General features: G+C 44.6%; 1 protein-coding gene and 1 non-coding gene across 3 annotated transcripts in view; both read left to right on the forward strand.

The window, feature by feature from the left end:
• The window catches only part of LOC126285325 (L-dopachrome tautomerase yellow-f2-like), a 497,699-nt gene extending 474,692 nt beyond the window's left edge, over positions 1-23,007 (forward strand). For both annotated transcript variants that reach the window (XM_049984630.1, XM_049984629.1), the window contains exons 5-6: positions 7,100-7,340; positions 22,532-23,007. In XM_049984630.1, the coding sequence (XP_049840587.1) occupies positions 7,100-7,340; positions 22,532-22,750 (460 nt within the window). In that variant the 3' untranslated portion in view covers positions 22,751-23,007. The remainder of the gene's footprint in view (positions 1-7,099; positions 7,341-22,531) is intronic.
• Positions 22,333-22,408, forward strand: Trnas-cga (transfer RNA serine (anticodon CGA)). Its single transcript has one exon. It is a non-coding gene; the product is annotated as a tRNA-Ser (tRNA).
• Positions 23,008-23,554: the final 547 nt, after the last annotated feature.

Genomic DNA, 23,554 nt, shown 5'->3' on the forward strand with positions numbered 1-23,554 from the left:
CAGGCGGACTTCATAGCTTCCCCAGCCCATGAACGAAACACAAAAATTCCGCTGCAGAGCGGTCGTCCAGGGCCAAACACTCGTCTCAACTGCCGCCCTAGGCATGGCACACCGCACCCCCTCCCAGCGGGCGCGCTAGCTCCGCAATGCCGTCTAGGAAAGCGCGGAAACTCCAAACACGAGTAAACCAAGGGAGAAACAGGAACCGTGGCAAACGATACGGTTCAAGGGAGACCTGCAGAGATCGACGACGCATGGGGCAGGGGTCGCCACTTGACACTCGACATAAACAAGGGTAACGTATTGCACATAAAAACTCGAAAAGACCCATTATTGTATGACAAACAGTGACCGGTAGCAATCGCCTCTATTAAATATCTGGAAATACGAGTACAGGGTGATTTGAAGTGGAACGTCCACATAAAACTAATTGTACGAAACGCATATGACGAGCAGTCATAATGCTCAAGAAATGTACTCCACTACGAAGGAGAGAGTTCACTAAACCTTCGGTCAAGTAATTGTCGACTATTGCTCGTCGTTCCGAGATCCATACTACACACAACAAAAAGAGGATTGCATCACCTCGGTTCCGAGAGTTCCGGAACCCGTACAGAAAATTGGAATAGAGATCAATATAAACACCATTTCCTCCCTTTTTGTTGCTCATGAGTACCACACACTGCATGTAGTACCACTATATGCCTTCAGAGGTGGCGGTCAAGATTGCTGTACACGCCGGTACCTCTAATACCCAGTAGTACGTCCTCTTGTATCGATGCATGCCTGCATTCGTCGTGGCATACTATCCACAAGTTCATCAAGGTACTGGTCCACATTGTCCCACTCCTCAACGGCGATTCGGCGTAGACTGGTTCGTGTGTCACGTCGTCCATAAACAGCCCTTTTCATTCTATCCCAGGCATGAACGATAGGATTCATGTCTGGAGAACATGCTGGCCTCTCTAGTCGAGCAATGTCGTTATCCCGAAGGAAGTCATTGGCGACATGTGGACGTTGGGGGCGAATTTTCATCCATGAAGACGAATGCCTCGCCGATATGCTGCCGATATGGTTCACTATCAGTCGGAGGACGGCATTCACTTGTCGTACAGCCGTTACGGTGCCTTCCATCACCACCAGCGGCGTACGTCGGCCCCACATAATGCCACCCCAAAACAGCAGGGAACCTCCACCTTGCTGCACTCGCTGGGCATTGTGTACAAGGGCGTTCAGCCTGACCGGGTTACCTCCAAACACGTCTCCGACGATTGTCTAGTTGAAGGCATATGCGACACTCATCGCTGAAGAGAAGGTGATGCCAATCCGGAGCGGTCAATTCGGCATGTTGTTGGGCCCATCTGTACCGCGCTGTAAGGTGTCGTGGTTGCAAAGATCATCAGCATCATGCAGCAAATGGTACAGAATTTGAGTCGTAACACGATGTCCTTTTTTTTTTCTCTTTTGGTCATCAGTCTACAGACTGATTTGATGCGGCCCGCCAGGAATTCCTTTCCTGTGCTAACATCTTCATCTCAGAGTAGCACTTGCAACCTACGTCCTCAATTATTTGCTGGACGTATTCCAATCTCTGTCTTCCTCTACAGTTTTTGCCCTCTATAGCTCCCTCTAGTACCATGGACGTCATTCCCTCACGTCTTAGCAGATGTCCTATCATCCTGTCCCTTCTCCTTATCAGTGTTTTCCACATATTCCTCTCCGATTCTGCGTAGAACCTGCTCATTCCTTACCTTATCAGTCCACCTAATTTTCAACATTCGTCTATAGCACCACTTCTCAAATGCTTCGATTCTCTTCTGTTCCGGTTTTCCTACAGTCCATGTTTCACTACCATACAATGCTGTACTCCAGACGTACATCCTCAGAAATTTCTTCCTCAAATTAAGGCCGGTATTTGATATTAGTAGACTTCTCTTGGCCAGAAATGCCTTTTTTGCGATAGCGAGTCTGCTTTTGATGTCATCCTTGATCCGTCCGTCATTGGTTATTTTACTGCCTAGGTAGCAGAATTCCTTAACTTCATTGACTTCGTGACCCTCAATCCTCATGTTAAGTTTCTCGCTGTTCTCATTTCTACTACTTCTCATTACCTTCGTCTTTCTCCGATTTACTCTCAAACCACACTGTGTAGTCATTAGACTGTTCATTCCGTTCAGCAGATCATTTAATTCTTCCTCACTTTCACTCAGGATAGCAATGTCATCAGCGAATCTTATCATTGATATCCTTTCACCTTGTATTTTAATTCCACTCCTGAATCTTTCTTTTATTTCCATCATTGCTTCCTCGATGTACAGATTGAAGAGTAGGGGCTACAGCCTTGTCTTACTCCCTTCTTAATACGAGCACTTCGTTCTTGATGGTCCACTCTCATTATTCCCTCTTGGTTGTTGTACATATTGTATATGACCCGTCTCTCCCTATAGCTTACCTCTATTTCTTTCAGAATCTTGAAGAGCTTGCACCATTTTATATTGTCGAACGCTTTTTCCAGGTCGACAAATCCTATGAACGTGTATTGATTTTTCTTTAGCCTTATTTCCATTATTAGCCGTAACGTCAGAATTGCCTCTCTCGTGCCTTTACTTTTCCTAAAGCCAAACTGATCGTCACCTAGCGCATTCTCAATTTTCTTTTCCATTCTTCTGTATATTATTCATGTAAGTAGCTTCGATGCATGAGCTGTTAAGCTGATTGTGCGATAATTCTCGCACTTGTCAGCTCTTGCCGTCTTCGGAATTGTGTGGATGATGCTTTTCCGAAAGTCAGATGGTATGTCGCCAGACTCATATATTCTACACACCAACGTGAATAGTTGTTTTGTTGCTACTTCCCCTAAAGATTTTAGAAATTCTGATGGAATGTTATCCATCCCTTCTGCCTTATTTGACCGTAAGTCCTCCAAAGCTTTTTTAAATTCTGATTCTAATACTGGATCACCTATCTCTTCTAAATCGACTACTGTTTCTTCTTCTATTACATCAGACAAATCTTCACCCTTATAGAGGATTTCAATGTATTCTTTCCACCTATCTGCTCTCTCCTCTGCATTTAACAGTGGAATTCCCGTTGCACTCTTAATGTTACCACCGTTGCTTCTAATGTCACCAAAGGTTGTTTTGACTTTCCTGTATGCTGAGTCTGTCCTTCCGACAATCATATCTTTTTCGATGTCTTCACATTTTTCCTGCAGCCATTTCGTCTTAGCTTCCCTGCACTTCTTATTTATTTCATTCCTCAGCGACTTGTATTTCTGTATTCCTGATTTTCCCGGAACATGTTTGTACTTCCTCCTTTCATCAATCAACTGAAGTATTTCTTCTGTTACCCATGGTGTCTTCGCAGCTACCTGCTTTGTACCTATGTTTTCCTTCCCAACTTCTGTGATGGCCCTTTTTAGAGATGTCCATTCCTCGTCAACGGTGCTGCCTACTGCGCTATTCCTTATTGCTGTATCTATAGCGTTAGAGAGCTTCAAACGTATCTCGTCATTCCTTAGGACTGCCGTATCCCACTTCTTAGCGTATTGATTCTTCCTGAGTAATGTCTTGAACTTCAGCCTACTCTTCATCACTACTATATAGTGATCTGAGTCTATATCTGCTCCTGGGTACGCCTTAAAATCCAGTATCTGATTTCGGAATCTCTGTCTGACCATGATGTAATCTAATTGAAATCTTCCCGTATCTCCCGGCCTTCTCCTCTTGGGATTCTTGGACAGGGTATTCGATATTACTAGCTGAAACTTGTTACAGAACTCAATTAGTCTTTCTCCTCTTTCATTCCTTGTCCCAAGCCCATATTCTCCTGCAACCTTTTCTTCTACTCCTTCCTCTACAACTGCATTCCAGTCGCCCATGAGTATTAGATTTTCGTCCCCCTTTACATACTGCATTATCCTTTCAATATCCTCATACACTTTCTCTATCTGTTCATCTTCAGCTTGCGACGTCGGCATGTATACCTGAACTATCGTTGTCAGTGTTGGTCTGCTGTCGATTCTGATTAGAACAACCCGGTCACTGAACTGTTCACAGTAACACACCCGTTGACCTACCTTCCTATTCATAACGAATCCTACACCTGTTATACCATTTTCTGCTGCTGTTGATATTACCCGATACTCATCTGACCAGAAATCCTTGTCTTCCTTCCACTTCACTTCACTGACCCCTACTATATCTATATTGAGCCTTTGCATTTCCCTTTTCTGATTTTCTAGTTTCCCTACCACGTTCAAGCTTCTGACATTCCACGCCCCGACTCGTAGAACATTACCCTTTCGTTGATTATTCAATCTTTTTCTCATGGTAACCTCCCCCTTGGCAGTCCCCTCCCGGAGATCCGAATGGGGGACTATTCCGGAATCTTTTGCCAATGGAGAGATCATCATGACACTTCTTCAACTACAGGCCACATGTCCTGTGGATACACGTTACGTGTCTTTAATGCAGTGGTTTCCATTGTCTTCTACATCCTCATGTCGTTGATCATTGGTGATTCTTCCGCCTTTAGGGCCAATTTCTCACCCCTAGGACAAGAGAGTGCCCTGAACCTCTATCCACTCCTCCGCCCTCTTTGACAAGGCCGTTGGCAGAATGAGGCTGACTTCTTATGCCGGAAGTCTTCGGCCGCCAATGCTGATTATTTATCAAAATTTAGGCAGTGGCGGGGATCGAAACCCGGGTCCGAATACGTTTTGATTATGAATCAAAGACGCTACCCCTAGACCACGGGTTCTGTACTGTAACTGCTCAAAAAACATTATTCAACGTGGTGGCGTTGCTGCCACGCTTCCTCCGAGCCATAATCCATAGGTAGCGGTCATCCACTGCAGTAGTAGCCCTTGGGTTTCCTAAGCCAGGAATGTCATCGACAGTTACTGTCTCTCTGCATCTCCTCCATGTCCGAACAACATCGCTTTGATTTGTATTGTAGAGCGTAACCCCTATGTTTGCGTGGTAGAATAATGGTGGTGTACGCGTACGTGGAGAACTTGTTTGCGCAACAATCGCTGACATAGTGTAACTGAGGCAGAATAAGGGGAACCAGCCCGCATTCGCCGAGGTAGATGGAAAACCATCTCAAAACCATCCACAGACTGGCCGGGTCACCGGACCTCGACACAAATCCGCCGGGTGGATTCGTGCCGGGGACCAGGCGCTGCTTCCCGCCCGGAAAGCCGTGCGTTAGACCGCACGGCCAACCGGGCGGGCTTCGCTTTGGTTTACTCACAGACGCCTGGCACAAAGTAATAATGCGGGCGCGATCGAACCGCGGTATTGACCTTGTAGGCATGGTTCAGCTACAGACAATACGAGCTGTGTACCTCCTTCCTGGTGGAATGACTGGAACTGATCGACTGTCGGACCCTCTGCGTCTAATAGGCGCTCCTCATGTATGGTTGTTTACATGTTTGGGCGGGTTTAGTGACATTTCTGAACAGCCAAAGGCACTGTGTCTGTGATACAATATCCACTGTCAAAGTCTATATTCAAGGGTTCTGAGAACAGGGGTGATGCAATTTTTTTTATGTGTGTAGATTGATAGAGGAAATAAATAAGATCCAAAGAAGAGCAGCGCGTTTTGTCACAGGTTCATTCAGTAAGCACGAAAACGTCACGAAGCTGCTCAGCCAACTGTAATGCCAGCTGCTACCAGAGAGGTGTTCTGCAGCGTGGTGTTGTTTTCTGTTAAAGTTCCGAGAGCGTACATTCCTGGAAGAATCACTCAACGTAGTTGTTCCTTCTACATATATCTCGCGAAGAGACCATGAAAGTAAAAGTAGAGAGAGTCGAGCTCACACAGAGACTTAACAACAATATTTCTTCCCGCGTACCACCCACAACTGGAACAGCAAAGGGGCAAGCGACATACCATAAAATAGAATGAGATTTTCACTCTGCAGCGGAGTGTGCGCTGATATGAAACTTCCTGGCAGATTAAAACTGTGTGCCGGGACGTTTTCCTGTCGCGGGCAAGCACTCAACCAACCATTTTTTTTTTTTGTATTTACATTTGTGTTCGATTAAAACTGTGTGCCGGACCGAGACTCGAACTGGGGACCTTTGCCTTTCGCGAGCAAGTGCTCTACCAACTGAGCTATCCGAGCACAACTCACGCCCCGTCCTCACAGCCGTACTTCCGTTTGGCTGTGGCTAAGCCATGTCTCCGCAATATCCTTTCTTTCAGGAGTGCTAGTTCTGCAAGGTTCGCAGGAGGGCTTCTGTAAAGTTTGGAAGGTAGGAGACGAGGTACTGGCGGAAGTAAGGCTGTGTGGACGGGGCGTGAGTCGTGCTAGGGTAGCTCAGTTGGTAGAGCACTTGTTCGCGAAAGGCAAAAGTCCCGAGTTCGAGTCTCGGTCCGGCACACAGTTTTAATCTGCCAGGAAGTTTTACAATCTTTCTTCTCGCTTACCACCCTCGACTGGAACAGCAAAGGGGGAGCGACAGTGGTAGACAATGTGCCCTCTGCGACGTACCATAAAATAGCTTGCGGAGTACAGATGTATATGCAAATCTCTGAACGTCGCAACCGTCATCGGCCTTCAGCTGGGTGTTAAACAGTGGTATGCTGGTGGCTATCCCAATTGTCGTGTAAGCTTTGTGTCAGATGGTTATGCACCGAAACTACATCTACATTTATACTCCGCAAGCCACCCAACTGTGTGTGGCGGAGGGCACTTTACGTGCCACTGTCATTACTTCCCTTTTCTGTACCACACGCGTATGGTTCGCGGGAAGAACGACTGCCGGAAAGCCTCCGTGCGCGTTCGAATCTCTGTAATTTTACATTCGTGATCTTCTCGGGAAGCATAAGTAGGGGGAAGCAATATATTCGATACCTCATCCAGAAACACACCTTCCCGAAACCTGGACAGCAAGCTACACTGCGATGCAGAGCGCCCCTCTTGCAGAGTCTGCCACTTGAGTTTGCTAAACATATCCGTAACGCTGTCACGCTTACCAAATGACCCTGTGACGAAACGCGCCGCTCTTCTTCGGATCTTCTCTTGTCAACCCGACCTGGTACGGATGTCGCAGCCACGAGAGTACTTGAGAGTGGCCGGCGTTTGCAGGACCGCGGCTGGCACGACGCCGTGGTTCCGCTCCTTCCGGGCAGTCGGATCGCGCGGACCCAGCGGCCAGTCAACGGGCAGCTTCCTGGACGAGGAGACGGGCGTGCTCTTCCAGATGGAGGTCAACAACCACCGCGTCACCTGCTGGAACTCGCGCACCGGCCTGCCCATGTCTCCCGCCACAATAGGCGTCGTCGCCCCTGACGACGGTCGCTCCTTCGTCTACCCCAGCGACGTCAAGGTAACTAACCGACACCTGCGCTCCTGCTTGCCACCATTGTTTCAAAAAATTGTTCAAATGTCTCTGACCACTGTTGGACTTCACATCTGAGGTCATCACTCCCCTAGAACTTACAACTACTTAAACCTAACTAACCTAAGGACATCACACACATCCATGCCCGAGGCAGGATTCGAACATGCGGCCGTAGCGGTCGCGCGGTTCCAGACTGAAGCGCCTAGAAACGCCCGGCCACACCGGCCGGCCATCATTGTTTAACAACGCCTTCACAAAGTTGCTTCACATACACGATTTTCAAAAAAATTAATAACCGCAAAAATGCTAGTCTCTTGGAAAAATACAAAACAAGACAAGCAAAACTCTAATAATTAAAACATTTATACTTACTTCACGAGCTTCATTATTATTTTACGAATTGGATTTCGAGTTATTAGCTCGTTTCCTACTACACAACTGATCCCAAAGATGGCAACCAAACAAGGATAAAGTGTACATTATCTTAATCTATAGATTCTTGGTTCAAATGGCTCTAAGCACTATGGGACTTAACATCTGAGGTAATTAGTCCCGTAGACTTATAATTAAACCTAACCAACCTAAGGACAGAGAAAGCAGAAAGGTGGAAGGAGTATATAGAGGGTCTATACAAGGGCGATGTACTTGAGGACAATATTATGAAGGTCAAATGGGAGATATGATACTGCGTGAAGAGTTTGACAGAGCACTGAAAGACCTGAGTCGAAACAAGGCCCCGGGAGTAGACAACATTCCATTAGAACTACTGGCAGCCTTGGGAGAGCCAGTCCTGACGAAACCCTACCATCTGGTGAGCAAGATGTGCGAGACACGCGAAATACCCTCAGACTTCAAAAAGAATATAATAATTCCAATTCCAAAGAAGGCAGGTGTTGACAGATGTGAAAATTACCGAACTATCAAAGTCACAGCTGCAAAATACTAACGCGAATTCTTTACAGACGAATGGAAAAACTGCTACAAGCCGACCTCGGGAAAGATCAGTTTGGATTCCGTAGAAATGTTGGAACACGTAAGGCAATACTGACCCTACGACTTATTTTATAAGAAAGATTAAGGAAAGGCAAACCTACGTTTCTAGCATTTGTAGACTTAGAGAAAGCTTTTGACAATGTTGACTGGAATACTCTCTTTCAAATTCAAAATGTGGCAGGGGTAAAATACAGGGAGCGAAAGGCTATTTACAATTTGTTCAGAAAGCAGATGGCAGTTATAAGAGTCGAGGGGTATGAAAGGGAATCAGTAGTTTGGAAGGGAGTGAGACAGGGTTATAACCTCTCCCCGATGTTATTCAATCTGTATATTGAGCAAGCAGTAAAGGAAACAAAAGAAAAGTTCCGAGTAGGTATTAAAATCCATGGAGAAGAAATAAAAACTTTGAGGTTCGCGATGACATTGTAATTATGTCAGAGACAGTAAAGGAATTGGAAGAGCAGTTGAACGGAATGGACAGTGTCTTGAAAGGAGGGTATAAGATGAACATTAACAAAAGCAAAACGAGGATAATGGAATGTAGTCGAGCTATCTCGGGTGATCCCGAGGAAATTCGATTATGAAGTGAGACACTTAAAGTAGTAAAGGTGTTTTGCTATTTGGGGAGCAAAATAACTGATAATGGTCGAAGTAGAGAGAATATAAAATGTAGTCTGGCAATGGCAAGGAAAGCGTTTCTGAAGAAGAGAAATTTGTTAACATCGAGTATAGATTTAAATGTCAAGAAGTCGTTTCTGAAAGTGTTTGTATGGAGTGTAGCCATGTATGGAAGTGAAACGATAAATAGTTTGGACAAGAAGAGAAAAGAAGTTTTCGAAATGTGCTGCTACAGAAGAATGCTGAAGATTAGATGGGTAGATCACATAACTAATGAGGAGGTATTGAATAGAATTGGGGAGAAGAGGAGCTTGTGGCACAACTTGACTAGAAGAAGGGATCGGTTGGTAGGACATGTTCTGAGTCATCGAGCGATCACCAGTTTAGTATTGGAGGGCAACCTGTAGGGTAAAAATCGTCGAGGGAGACCAGGAGACGAACACACTAAGCACATTCAGAAGGATGTAGGTTGCAGTAGGTACTGGGAGACGAAGCAGCTTGCACAGGATAGAGTAGCATGGAGAGCTGCATCAAACCAGTCTCAGGACTGAAGACCACAACGACAACAACCTAAGGACAGGACACACAGCCCGCATCTCGTGGTCGTGCGGTAGCGTTCTCGCTTCCCACGCCCGGGTTCCCGGGTTCGATTCCCGGCGTGGTCAGGGATGTTCTCTGCCTCGTGATGGCTGGGTGTCGTGTGCTGTCCTTAGGTTAGTTAGGTTTAAGTAGTTCTAAGTTCTAGGGGACTGATGACCATAGATGTTAAGTCCCATAGTGCTCAGAGCCAGGACACACATCCAAGCCCGAGGTACCGAGCGAGGTGGCGCAGTGGTTAGCACACTAGACTCGCATTCGGGAGGACGACGGTTCATCTACATCTACGTGGATACTCTGCAAATCACATTTAAGTGCCTGGCAGAGGGTTCATCGAACCACCTTCACAATCCTCTTTTATTCCAATCTCGTATAGCGCGCGCAAAGAATGAACACCTATATCTTTCCGTACGAGCTCTCCTTTCCTTTATTTTATCGTGGTTTCGTTCCTCCCTATTTAGGTCGGTGTCAACAAAATATCTTCGCATTCGGAGGAGAAAGTTGGTGATTGGAATTTCGTGAGAAGATTCCGTCGCAACGAAAAACGCCCTTCTTTTAATGATGTCCAGCCCAAATCCTGTATCATTTCTGTGACACTCTCATATTTCACGATAATACAAAACGTGCTGCCTTTCTTTGAACTCTTTCGATGTACTCCGTCAGTCCTATCTCGTAAGGATCCCACAGCGCGCAGCTGTATTCTAAAAGAGGACGGACAAGCGTAGTGTAGGCAGTCTCCTTAGTAGGTCAATTACATTTTCTAAGTGTCCTGCCAATAAATCCTGATTTAGCTTTTCCCTCCAGGCAATTGGCGGGACGGTTCCTTTGAAAGGACACGGCCGACTTCCTTCCCCGTCCTTCCCTAATCCGATGAGACCGATGACCTCGCCGTTTGGTCTCTCCCTCAAACAACCCAACACCAAGCCCTAGGTAGGATTCGAACCTGCGACCGTAGGAACAGCGCGGTTCCAGACTGAAGCGCCCGGAATAACTCGGTCACAGCGGCCGGCTATTGATTTTTGGCTTGAATTCGATTAAAGAAGGCATCATGTCACAAACTTGAAGCCGACGCCGCCATGTTAGCTGCCCTAAACTTTAGCTTCTATTGAAATATTTTTATCAGAACCGCCAGCTTGCGTCATTTACGGTCATACTAATCATTCTGATTACACTCTAATTTTGTAAAGGAATCAATTTCATTCGTAAGTGGGCTCATTGAAGAGAGATTTTCTTTTACATGCCGTTCCATGAAATTTGATTGCACTGTTTACTTTTGCTGTAGAAGTTTTAGTTCTGTCATTTGACTTTAGACTTCCTGTCAGTCTACTCGAAAAGCTCTCTCAGTGAATGCTGTGAGAAGGAAATACTGGAAACCGTCCAAACATAGCAAAATACGTTCTCAGCGTTTTCGGGAGGGTAAAATAAACCAAACATCAGTTTCGTCTGTCCGTATTAAGGGAAGCCTTTTCATATCGTTCACTTCTCTTCTTGGTCATTCCAAACGTATAAAAAGGAGAAAGTTACATTGAGGCGAAATGCATCGTATTGTTCGATCAGATATGCTTTTAACAATGTCTTGCCGGCCGCGGTGGTCTAGCGGTTCTAGGCGCGCAGTCCGGAACCGCGCGACTGCTACGGTCGCAGGTTCGAATCCTGCCTCGGGCATGGATGTGTGTGATGTCCTTAGGTTAGTTAGGTTTAATTAGTTCTAAGTTCTAGGCGACTGATGACCTAAGAAGTTTAGTCGCATAGTGCTCAGAGCCGTTTGAACCATTTTTGAACAATGTCTTAAAATGCCTTCTTGTCGGTGTGTTATTCACTAAAGCACTGCAAGACTTTCTATTTAAAGCAACTGTTCTGTGCACACGACAGAAATGAAGAACAAAAAGCAATCATATCAGCAGTCTGTTAATTTTTTAGGGCATATAGCATGGTGTCCCCACTTCAAAGCAACTTACAGCTTAAGTCCTTAGTACCCTTATCATACTTTCATGTATTACTGACTTAAATTATGAATGTTATCTCTGTTGATAGTTTTGACACAGTAACATTTCTTTTCTACCACATCTATTAGGAAATCATTTATAATAACTATGAACAACATACAGTGGAATAGGGCCACGTGCACAGCAGTTTATGTAGTTATCTACTAGCGAATGAAGACATGCAGGTTTTGCTCCTGTGTAGAAGTGGTAACATTTTCTAAAAGGTATGAAAAACTGAATAAAATCTGCTCGTTCAATAGCAAATGCGTGGGTACATAATCTTTTTTTTTAATTTCTAAGATTTCGAATTGAGTGAGCATTACAACATTTCCCTCCGCGTGTAGGACTTCTACATCTATTATATTTTTGTGGTTTTGGCTTAAGCACTGTTCGACAAAGGCTGAATCTGGCTTCTGTAATCTCCAGCTTCTGTGGTTTTCTTTGAGCCTACAGGATCTCCAGTATATCAGGACTGATACCACTTGCAGATGATCTTGTAAATCCCTCTTTTCATGATGACCGGATGTTTATCTTTTCAACTGAAGCAAGTTGTACCTAATGGCTGTCGGACTTAGGGAAACGCAGAGGAACCCTTTGCCTTCAAAATGTTGCTTGGCCTATTGGACCTTTCACCTGTAGAAGGTAAACGGCACCGCTTCCTTTTCGGTCCTTGTACGTTGTTCACTGGGTACGGTCGGTATCTGGCTTGCCTCTTCAGTTTTTCTTTACTGAGAATGTTCTCAATAATTTTGGACTCAGATTCATTACTTCTAGCAAATGATATGTTGTAGGATAAGTGAACAGAAAAGAGACGGTAATTCCTGTGATAGAATGCTGCATGTTTGTAGGCTGTTGGCTGTTGAGAGGAAATCTGGAAGAATATGTCAGTGAAGGAGTATTTCCGGTAGATTTTAAACTTATAGTTGCCTTTTTCTGTCTGTTAGTTGATATATAGAGAATTAGTGGCAGAATCTTCTGATTTTATGTTAGTATGCTACTGGTTCATATTTTCCGGGAACTTATGGAATTGTCTGATGGAACACTTCTCCATTAAAAGAATATCATCGGAATATCTTTACCTATACATAACATGTTTTTCCACTGGTTCACTTTTAAGAAAATCAGCCTCCTACTTCCCCACGAACGTTTCTGATAGCAACGGGGATAAGGTTGAGTTCATTGCCAGACGATGTGCTGTCTTGAAATCACTTAACCAATATATTGCGGCTCAGAAATTTCTGTCTTCCTGTTTTTGCCATCAGCCTTCTGACTGGTTTGATGCGGTCCACGGCCAAACGAGAGTTCCTCTCTTGTACCAATCTCTTCGTCTCAGTACTAGCACTTTACATCCTCAATTATTTGTTGGATATATTCCAGTCTCTGCCTTCACATGCCGTTTTTTCCTCTATAGCTTCCTCTAGTACCATGAACGTTGTTCCTTGATGTCTTAACACATGTTGTATCGTACTATCCATTCTTCTAGTCGAAGCTTTCCACATGCTCCTCTCTTCGCGGATTCTGCAGAAAACTTCTTCATTTCTTACCTCATCAGTACACTTAATTTTCAAAGTCCTTCTGTTGCATTACATCTCAAACGCTTCGATCCTCCTCTTTTCCTGTTTTCCTGCAGTTTTCTAAACAACAGATTCTTCGAAATTTCTTTCTCAAATTAGGCCGACGTTTGATGCTAGAAGACATCTCTTACGAGTGAATGCCCTCCTTTTCCTACGCTAGTCTGCTTTTTAAGCCTTCCTTGCGTCTTTCGTCTCTTGCAATTTTGCTTACGATGGTAAATTATCCCCCCCCCCCCCCCCATGAACCATGGACCTTGCCGTTGGTGGGGAGGCTTGCGTGCCTCAGCGATACAGATGGCCGTACCGTAGGTGCAACCACAACGGAGGGGTATCTGTTGAGAGGCCAGACAAACGTGTGGTTCCTGAAGAGGGGCAGCAGCCTTTTCAGTAGTTGCAGGGGCAACAGTCTGGATGATTGACTGATCTGGCCTTGCAACATTAACCAAAACGGCCTTGCTGTGCTGGTACTGCGAACGGCTGAAAGCAAGGGGAAACTACAGCCGTAATTTTTCCCGAGGACATGCAGCTTTACTGTATGATTAAATGATGATGGCATCCTCTTGGGTAAAATATTCCGGAGGTAAAATAGTCCCCCATTCGGATCTCCGGGCGGGAACTACTCAGGAGGATGTCGTTATCAGGAGAAAGAAAACTGGCGTTCTACGGATCGGAGCGTGGAATGTCAGATCCCTTAATCGGGCAGGTAGGTTAGAAAATTTAAAAAGGGAAATGGATAGGTTAAAGTTAGATATAGTGGGAATTAGTGAAGTTCGGTGGCAGGAGGAACAAGACTTCTGGTCAGGTGACTACAGAGTTATAAACACAAAATCAAATAGGGGTAATGCAGGAGTAGGTTTAATAATGAATAGGAAAATAGGAATGCGGGTAAGCTACTACAAACAGCATAGTGAACGCATTATTGTGGCCAAGATAGATACGAAGCCCACACCTACTACAGTAGTACAAGTTTATATGCCAACTAGCTCTGCAGATGATGAAGAAATTGAAGAAATGTACGATGAAATAAAAGAAATTATTCAGATAGTGAAGGGAGACGAAAATTTAATAGTAATGGGTGACTGGAATTCGAGTGTAGGAAAAGGGAGAGAAGGAAACATAGTAGGTGAATATGGATTGGGGCTAAGAATTCCTTCACGCCGTCTACTATATGGTCCCCAATTTCGGTGTTAAATTTCTTGCTAATCTCCTTCCATTTTAAACCCACTTCTCTTTGATTTTTGTCTTCGCTTCTTCGATGGGCAGACAGAACAAGAGGGCCAATACACTACATCCTTGTCTCATGCGTTCATGATTCGCGCACTTCGTCGTTGGCCTTCACTTCTAAAGAGGTACACCTGAGAAACAGCTCTTACGCTGTGAAGGAAAAATGTCTTGGTAGGACAAGGCATTAGACGCCTCGAAAAGCCTTTAGAAATTCTCGGACTAACAAAGACTTACGGCTGTTTCTTTTTTCTGAAGATAATCGGGAACCGTCGGTATGCAAGACAGTCAAAGAAACAAGTTGAAATTTTCGTCCGATTTTCGTAATGGTCAAGTAGAAACTTAACGTTTTCATAGCAGTCTCTCTACATATTCTAACGTCCCGTACTATATCAAACCACTTTTATTTTCTGCACATGTAACATATCATAGGTAAACTAGTTTACACAAAATGACAGCCTTCTGATTATCTTTCTAAACACTGAAAGACCAACATTAAATTATGTGGACCTCGGTATCACAGAACATACACACTGAAGAGCCAAAGAAGTGGTACACCTGTCTAATACCGTGTAGCCCCCCCCCCCCCCCTCGAGCACAATGAAGTGCCGCAACGACACGTGGCATGGACTCGACTAATGTATGAGGCAGCGCTGGAGAAAATTGATACCATGAATTCTGCAGGTCTGTCCATAAAGGGTACAAGGAGATGGAGATCTCTTCTGAGCAGCACATGGCAAGGTATCCCAGATCTGCTCAATAATGTTCATGTCTGGGGACTTTGGTGGCCAGTGGAAGCATTTAAACTCGGAAGAGTGGTCCTGGAGCCACCCTGTAGCAACTCTGGATGCGTGGGGTGTCGCATGGTCCTGCTGGAATTTCCAAAATCCGTCAAAATTCACGATATGAATGGATGCAGGTGATCAGACAGGATACTTACGTACGTGTCACCTGTCAGAGTTGTATCAGGGGTCCCATATCACTACAATTGCACCCGCCCCACACCATTACAGAGCCTCCACCAGCTCCAACAGTCCCCTGCTGGCATGCAGGGTCCCTGGATTGATGAGGATGTCTCCACACCCGTACACGTCGATCCGTTCGATGCAATTTGAAACGAGACTCGCCCGACCAGGCAACATGTTTCCAGTTATTAATAGTCCAATGTCGGTGTTTGAAAGGCGCAGGCGAGGCATAAAGCTTTGTGTCATGCAGCCATCAAGGGTACAGGAGTGGCCCTTCAGCTCCGAAAACCCATATCGATGATGTTTCGTTGGTTAGTTTGCACGCTGACACTCGTTGATGGCCCAGCAATGAAAATTGCTGCAGTTTGGGTGGCACTTCCGTCAAGTTGAACGATTCTCTTCAGTCGTCGTTGGTCCCGTTCTAGCAGGATCTTTTTCCGGCAGCAGCGATGTCGGAGATTTGATATTTTTCCGTATTCCTGATATTCACGGTACACTCGTGAAATTGAAAGGCCATCACTCGTGCGCCGACTATAACACCACGTTCAAACTCACTTAAATCATGGTAACTTGGCATTGTAGCAGCAGTGACCGATCTAACAGCTGTGCCAGACACTTGTTGTCTTATAGAGGCGTTGTCGACCGCAGCACCGTAGTCTGCCTGTTTACATATCTCTGTATGTGCATGCCTGTACCAGTTTATTTAGCGCTTCAGTGTATGTGGCTACTTTGTTGATTCCAGTATGGGAGACCGGAAAAATATCGACATCCGTCAGCTTAAGAGCTTTTTCTTTTTTTTAATCTATCACTTCTATTGAAAAATCCATGATACGCTGTTTGATATAGGAATGTTTGACTTATACCCGTACAAGAAAAATCGATAAATTCTGAGTACTAACATCTCCAGCATTGCAAGATAATACCAGCAGAATGCAATGCAAATAGAGTAAAATTTCTGTGCTCAGAAAGTAACATATTTTACTGTCTTAATGTGTATCAAAATACGTACACAATATGTTTTCCGAAAGTGGTGTTGAACTTGGGAAAAAAGCAGTGAACTTCAGCTATGCTGAAGCCCAGATCTCTGTTAATATTTGCTTGTGGTTTTATTAAGTTTATTTTAGGATTTTTTAAACCAGAAACCTAGCCTTCTTCAGCCATTTTGGTAATTTTCTTGAAACTGTGCCTTAGGCCTATTTTTCATAGCCAATTCACTGCAACACTACAAGAGAAATGCTACAGAATAATTGTGCCATTGTAGTTGGTTGATTAATTCTCGCTCTTGTTCAGTAATAAAAACACATCCTCCCCACCCCCCCAAGGAAAGTTTCTTGGCTTAATTTGATTTTAATCGATCATAAAGTGTAATTTTTAGTATGTTCAGCTCCTTTGATACGCTGTTCAGTGATTTCCTTGACTTCACTAAACTTAATGGTTTTCTAAGGATTTCTTCAGTCCATTTAATCCTCTCTTTTTTTTTTTAAATTCTTGTCCTCGCCATCTGCAATTAAATAAAAGACCTTACTACGTGCGTAAACAATTTTTTCTTAAGTTTAGAGGAAGGGGACATATTCAAGCCCTGTCGATATTGCCCCATATTCTATGTGAATATTACTCCACTCAGACGTTTGGCGGAGACTAGACTTTAGTTGCTTTGCTAATGGTGTCGATATACTCCGCTCAGATGTCAATGGCGGAGACCAGATTGTAATGGCTTTGCTGATACTCTAAAAGTTACAAACCCATGCTGAAAGAAGTATTGGGAAACCTACTGTCTATCTTCGTAATAGTCATTACCATTAAAAAAATATACCAACTCTTACCGGTACCTCATCTTAAGCGTAAATGAATACTAATTTTAGCACCACGAAAAGGCCGTCATGTACAATAACACGCTGTGTCTGTACCTTACTTATGGCATCATCCGCTACGCTGCAGCACTATCTCTCTATGAATACAGCACTGCTCAAATGAAAAAAAATATAAGGATGGTGTCGGTATTGCCTGGTATGTCAGCATTCCCCAGTCTCTGCTAATACCGTATCCTTAGCTAAGAATTTTGAATAAGTTTCTTTTTACGATATTGCAGGGCCTGTGTTATTTCAAATTATGTCCTTCGGACCTGTATGCACGCGATAAACGGGAAATCCGGATTCGAGTCCCGGTCAAGCAAAAATTTTCATTGTTGTCATTGAACTGTATAATAGAAGGTTGTCCATCATATTCGCAACATCGAATACATTACACAATATATATAAATGACCTAGTAGATAGTGTCGGAAGTTCCATGCAGCTTTTCGCGGATGATGTTGCAGTATACAGAGAAGTTGCAGCATTAGAAAATTGTAGTGAAATGTAGGAAGATCTGCAGCAAATAGGCACTTAGTGCAGGGAGTGGCAACTGAACCTTAACATAGACAAATGTAATGTATTGCGAATACATAAAAAGGAGGATACTTTATTGTATGATTATATGATAGCGGAACAAACACTGGTAGCAGTTACTTCTGTAAAATATCTGGGAGTATGCGTGCGGAACGATTTGAAGTGGAATTATCATATAAAATTAATTGTTGGTAAGGCAGGTACCAGGTTGAGATTCATTGGGAGAGTCCTTAGAAAATGAAGTCAATCAACAAAGGAGATGGCTTACAAAACACTCGTTCGACCTATACTTGAGTATTGCTCATCAGTGTGGGTCCCATATCAGGTTGGGTTGACAGAGGAGATAGAGACGATCCAAAGAAGAGCGGCGCGTTTCGTCACAGGGTTATTTGGTAACCGTGATAGCGTTACGGAGATGTTTAGCAAACTCAAGTGGCAGACTCTGCAAGAGAGGCGCTGTGCATCTCGGTGTGGCTTGCTCGCCAGGTTTCGAGAGAGTGCGTTTCTGGATGAGGTATCGAATATATTGCTTTCCCCTACTTATACCTCCCGAGAAGATCACAAATGTAAAATTAGAGAGATTCGAGTGCGCACGGAGGTTTTCCGACAGTCATTCTTCCCGCGAACCATACGCGACTGGAACAGAAAAGGGAGGTAATGACAGTGGCACATGAAGTGCCCTCCGCCACACACCGTTGGGTGGCTTGCGGAGTATAAACGTAGATGTAGTGAGTTTCTTTTTATTCCTAATGTCCAGTTGATACAGGTTTATGCTATTATAGCAATCAAAAGAGGTGCTATTACATAAAGCAAGAATGTGAGAGCCTGCCTTTGTTCTCGATGATGAACAGTTACTAAGACGATGATCATTCATTTCATAGGACGGAGGTTCGAATCCCTGTGCGATGTCCAGCGGTTTTATGAGGTTTCCTATACCGCTCTGATAGATGCCAAGATGTTTCCTAAGGACATGGCCAGTTACTTTCCACCCTATCCGAACTTCTACTCAGTCTCTAATGAACTTTTCATCGACAAGAAATAGAAGCCCTTATCTTCCTTCCTTCTCTCGACCTGCTTTCACATAAGTTTCCGATTGTTAAAATAACTTCACCGTTACTTTAGGTAACACAGAGAAATATTATTTGATTTCAGTTATAATTTTCATCGAAAAAACTGAGTGAGCTGAGCACAGGGTGATGACGGTCTTGGTGTGAACAGTTCTCGGATGTTCAAAGTTTTTACATCAAACGACGGCAGGAGGAACAACTTTTGTTAGAAGCAAAATGTTCGCTGATGCTTCCCAGCGACGCTAGGCGCGCGTTTATTATTGGTTATGCTGCACTGTCCATACTATCTCAGTCTTCAGGCCACAAGTGGCCCATCGGGACCATCCGATCGCCGTGTCATCCTCAGGTGAGGGTGCCGATAGAAGGGGCGTGGGGTCGGCACACCGCTCTCCCTGTCGTTATGATGGTATTCTTGACCGAAGCCGCTACTATTCGGTCGAGCACCTCCTCAATGGGCATCACGAGGCTGAGTGCACCCCGAAAAACAGCATCACCACATGGCGACCTGGATGGTCACCTATCCAAGTGCCAACCACGCCTGAAAGCGCTTAACTTCGGTGATCTCACGGGAACCGGTGTAGCCACGTTTTTTGTTTTTTTAAATCTCATTTTGTTCGTTTTTGTTCGTTGTATCTGCTCGGGGCGGACGTCGAAAGACACGCATTTCAGTTCGTTGTTGATCCATTAACTCAGTTTTTTATTACTATTATTATTACAGAGGGCAGATAGCCCTCTGACTGGACACGCTGAGTTACCGTGCCGGCACCACTGCGGCAAGGCCGTTGCCGCTGTCCATACAACAAGAAAACATTAAGAATGAGCGTCTCTGAACGGAGAAAGATGTTTTGGAAGCGAATCAAGAACCTTAATTTTGCTAACCCTTCCCCTTTCCATGCGAAGCAGAGGACTGGATTATAGGCAGTACACATTGCATTTGCAAGCCAGAGAGTGCCTACGCCATGCCGCTTTTCAAGGACAAAAACAACACCTTGTATAAGTCTGTAGCATGGTGTATAAAGTACTTGATATTCGCGAAAGAGCTGTTGACAGCAGCATTAAACGAAGTGCTCTTTAACCATAATAAAAGAAGATAAATTGGATTTCAAATCCATATGAAAATGATACAAATAATGTCTACACCTACATACATACTGTGCCAGTCTCTGTACAAAATGACTAAAGAAGTCATTTCTGGCATAAAATATTGTATAATTCACCTTTCAGTTAGCAAAGCAGTTACGAAAACACTCCAACACAGAAACCGATTCTCCCGCCGGAGATTCGAGTCCTCCCTCGGGCATGTGAGTGTGTGTTGTTCTTACCATAAATTAAAGTTAGTTCAAGTAATGTTTAAGTCTAGGAACCAATGAAGTCAGCAGTTTGGTCCCTTAGGAATTCACACTTTTGAACATTTTTTGAACAGAAACCGACGCACCACGAAGGAATCATCCGAATGGGAAGGAAATCGGTAAATGTGATGTACATGTACAAACAAACGATTACAATTTTAGAAAAAAAATTGGATGATTTATTCAAGAGGAAGTGCTTCACAAATGGAGTAAGTCAATAACGCGTTGGTCCACTTCTGGTTCAAAATGGTTTAAATGGCTCTGGGCACTATGGGACTTAACTTCTGAGGTCATCAGTCCCCTAGAACTTTGAACTACTTAAACTTAACTGACGCAAGGACATCACACACATCCATGCCCGAGGCAGGATTCGAACCTGCGACTGTAGCGGTCGCGGGGTTCCAGACTGTAGCGCCTAGAACCGGTCGTCCATCCCGGCCGGCTCCACTTCTGGTCTCTGGCCCTTATGTAAGTAGTTGTTTGGCGTAGCCTTGATTGATAGAGTTGTTGTATGTCCTCCTGAGGAAATGCCAAACTCTGTCCAATTGGCACATTAGATCGTCAAGATCCCGACCAGGTTAGAAGGCCCCACCCATGTTTAACGCTCCAAACATCTCAAATGTAGAGTTATCTGGCGACCTTGCTGGCCAACGTAGGGTTTGGCAAGCACGAAGACAAGCAGCTGAAAATCTCACCGTGTGTGGGAAGGCATTATCTTGCTCAAACGTAAGTCCAGGATGGCTTGCCATGAAGAGCAACAAGAGGGACGTAGAATATCGTCGACGTAAGTGTAAGGATGCTGCAGATGACATCCAAAGAGGTCCTGCTATGAAATGAAAGAGCACCACAGATCATCACTCCTAGTTGTTGGACCATGTGTTGCGCGACGGTTGGGTTGGTAACCCACCGCTGTCCAGGGCATCTCCAGACACGTCTTCGATGGTCATCAGGGCTCAGTATGGAGCGGGACTCATCGCTAAAGACATTTCAGTTGCAGCCAATGAGATTTCAGGCCAAAAGTGCCCTACACCACTGCAAATGGGCTTTTTGGCGTCCATCCCTCTTTCTGTGAGCTGCCTATTAATGGTCCTTGTGGGCAATCAAGCACCAGTTGCATGCAGGATCGATGTTAAAGATGAATCTGGGTCTCTGAGAGACTCTCCGACGATTGGTCGGTCATCACCTTCTGTCGTCTCTCTAGTTCGACCCCTTTCTTCTTGATGCTATGTTCGGCCATGATTGACCCATTTCTGCCAACGTTGGCGAATAGTGGCATCGTTCCTATTCAAATATCGAGCGATCCGCCGATTATTCATCCAGTTACTTTGAGCTTACACGTCCTCCCCCAAATTCTAACATCTGCGTATGTTGATCACCAAACTGTCTGCGAGGCAGAGTTACTGTCCAGCTGAGAACACAGAACAAAATTAGCAATGATTTTATGCCCTGGCAACGACATTTCCCTTGTCTCTTATCCTTGCCAGCTGTGCGGTCAAATGTCACAGCACCATCACACATCTTTCATCGACGGCCAAGGTTTACAACTTTTGACGAACTTTAAGTCTGCGGGCTTTCGTGGCCGTTGTCGTTGAAGTTAAAATCTTCTGGGTATTTAGGCCACGTCATGTTTCTTCTAAAATGTACGACGTTTCGACCCCTCTGCTGGGATCTTCCTCAGGATCTCTTGGTGTCCACTACTGCTAGAACACTGACGAACTGCCTGATGGCTTCTATCTCGGGTTATTGGCCGACGTTTGTCTGATGATTTTTCTGGCGCTTCGTTAGCACGAGTGGCTATTTTTCTGACGCTTCGTTAGCACGAGTGACTGGCATTGTCAAAGTTCCACCCTCCATTGCCGGTGTGAATATCAGTTTTATGACAAATTTGCGTAACTTCTTCTTCGATTTATTTATTTATTTATTTTTGGAGTGTATGTTAGTAAATTAAGCCACCTGAAGATGAAAGAAAACCAGAAACAATAATGAAATTTTCACTCTACAGCAGAGTGTGCGTTGATATGAAACTTCCTGGCAGATTAAAACTGTGTGCCGGACCGAGACTCGAACTCGGGACCTTTGACTTTCGCGGGCAAGTTCTCTCCGCAACATCCTTTCTTCCGGGAGTGCTAGTTCTGCAAGGTTCGCAGGAGAGCTTCTGTGGAGTTTGGAAGGTAGGAGGCGAGGTACTGGCGGATCTAAAGCTGTGAGGATGGGGATTGAGTCGTGCTTGGGTAGCTCAGTTGGTAGAGCACTTGCCCGCGAAAGGCAAAGGTCCCGAGTTCGAGTCTCGGTCAGCACACAGTCTAATCTGCCAGGAAGTTTCAACCAGAAACAAGTCTTATCAAAATGAAGTGCTCTTATTCTCCAGTGGTCAGGGCTCTGTTTGTACAGACAGAATTGCATCGTATCCTTCTGGTTGCAGGTGGACGCCCGCGGAGACCTGTGGTTCGTGAACAACGTGCTGCCGGTGCTCCTGTACGGCGAGGTCGACAGCAAGGCGTACAACTACCACGTGTTCACGGGCCGCGTCTCTGACGTCATCAGAGGCACCGTCTGCGAGCCTTACCGCCCGGCCCACAGATGGCAGCTGCCGCCGACGCCCGCCGCACGTCTAAGCCTAATCAGCGTGCCTTTTGGATAGGCGCAGAGATCAATGTGCGGGAAGCTGGGAAGTCTGTCGGTGGACGAGAGGGCCAGAATATTTTCGGAACAATTTGTTCTTTTTTCTCGTGTAATGTGCATTTATGCCATATCTGCCTGCGTGTCAGAGTAGAGACGACTGAACTTGTTTGTTACCATAATTTTTGTTTGTCATACTCATAATCATCATCAGGTACTATCATCACTTCAGCATTTTATCACACATCCCTGGATTATAAATATTTGCTATTAATCGCCTATCTTTGTCTGCTTTTCTCTTACTATTGGTCTCTTAAACTGATACCCACAATTTTTGTATTTAGACACTTCCAGCGTATACTACTGAAGTCTTGCCAGAAGATGATGAATACAACACTCGCCGAAACGTTGCGGTTTTTCATCACTATCTCACACCTGTAAACTCCAAAGCCTTTCATCACCCACGATCTTTTTCTACTGTTTCTTCATATTTATTTTGTAAGAAATATATTTTATCTTAAATGCCGATATCAGAAGTATAACAATCATAAAAAAAACTGGTACAATAATATTTTGTGTTAGCAGAAGAGCCAACACCGTGTTACGAGTGGAGGCCGAAATGCACGCGATTTAGCTCACGCAGGCTGGCGTAAGGAGGGAACAACCATACTGAAGTGAGGTCTGGAACATGACAAGGAACGAGAATTCAGAAAGCGGACGTTATTAGTTTCCTACTTAACTTTAATCCATTAATGATGAACGTCGCTCTTGATGGTACATGATTAACAATATTATCTGTTCAGAATATATTCTTGAAGTAATTATA

The sequence above is a fragment of the Schistocerca gregaria genome, chromosome 8, assembly GCF_023897955.1.
Source record: "Schistocerca gregaria isolate iqSchGreg1 chromosome 8, iqSchGreg1.2, whole genome shotgun sequence".
In the NCBI taxonomy this organism is placed as follows: domain Eukaryota; kingdom Metazoa; phylum Arthropoda; class Insecta; order Orthoptera; family Acrididae; genus Schistocerca; species Schistocerca gregaria.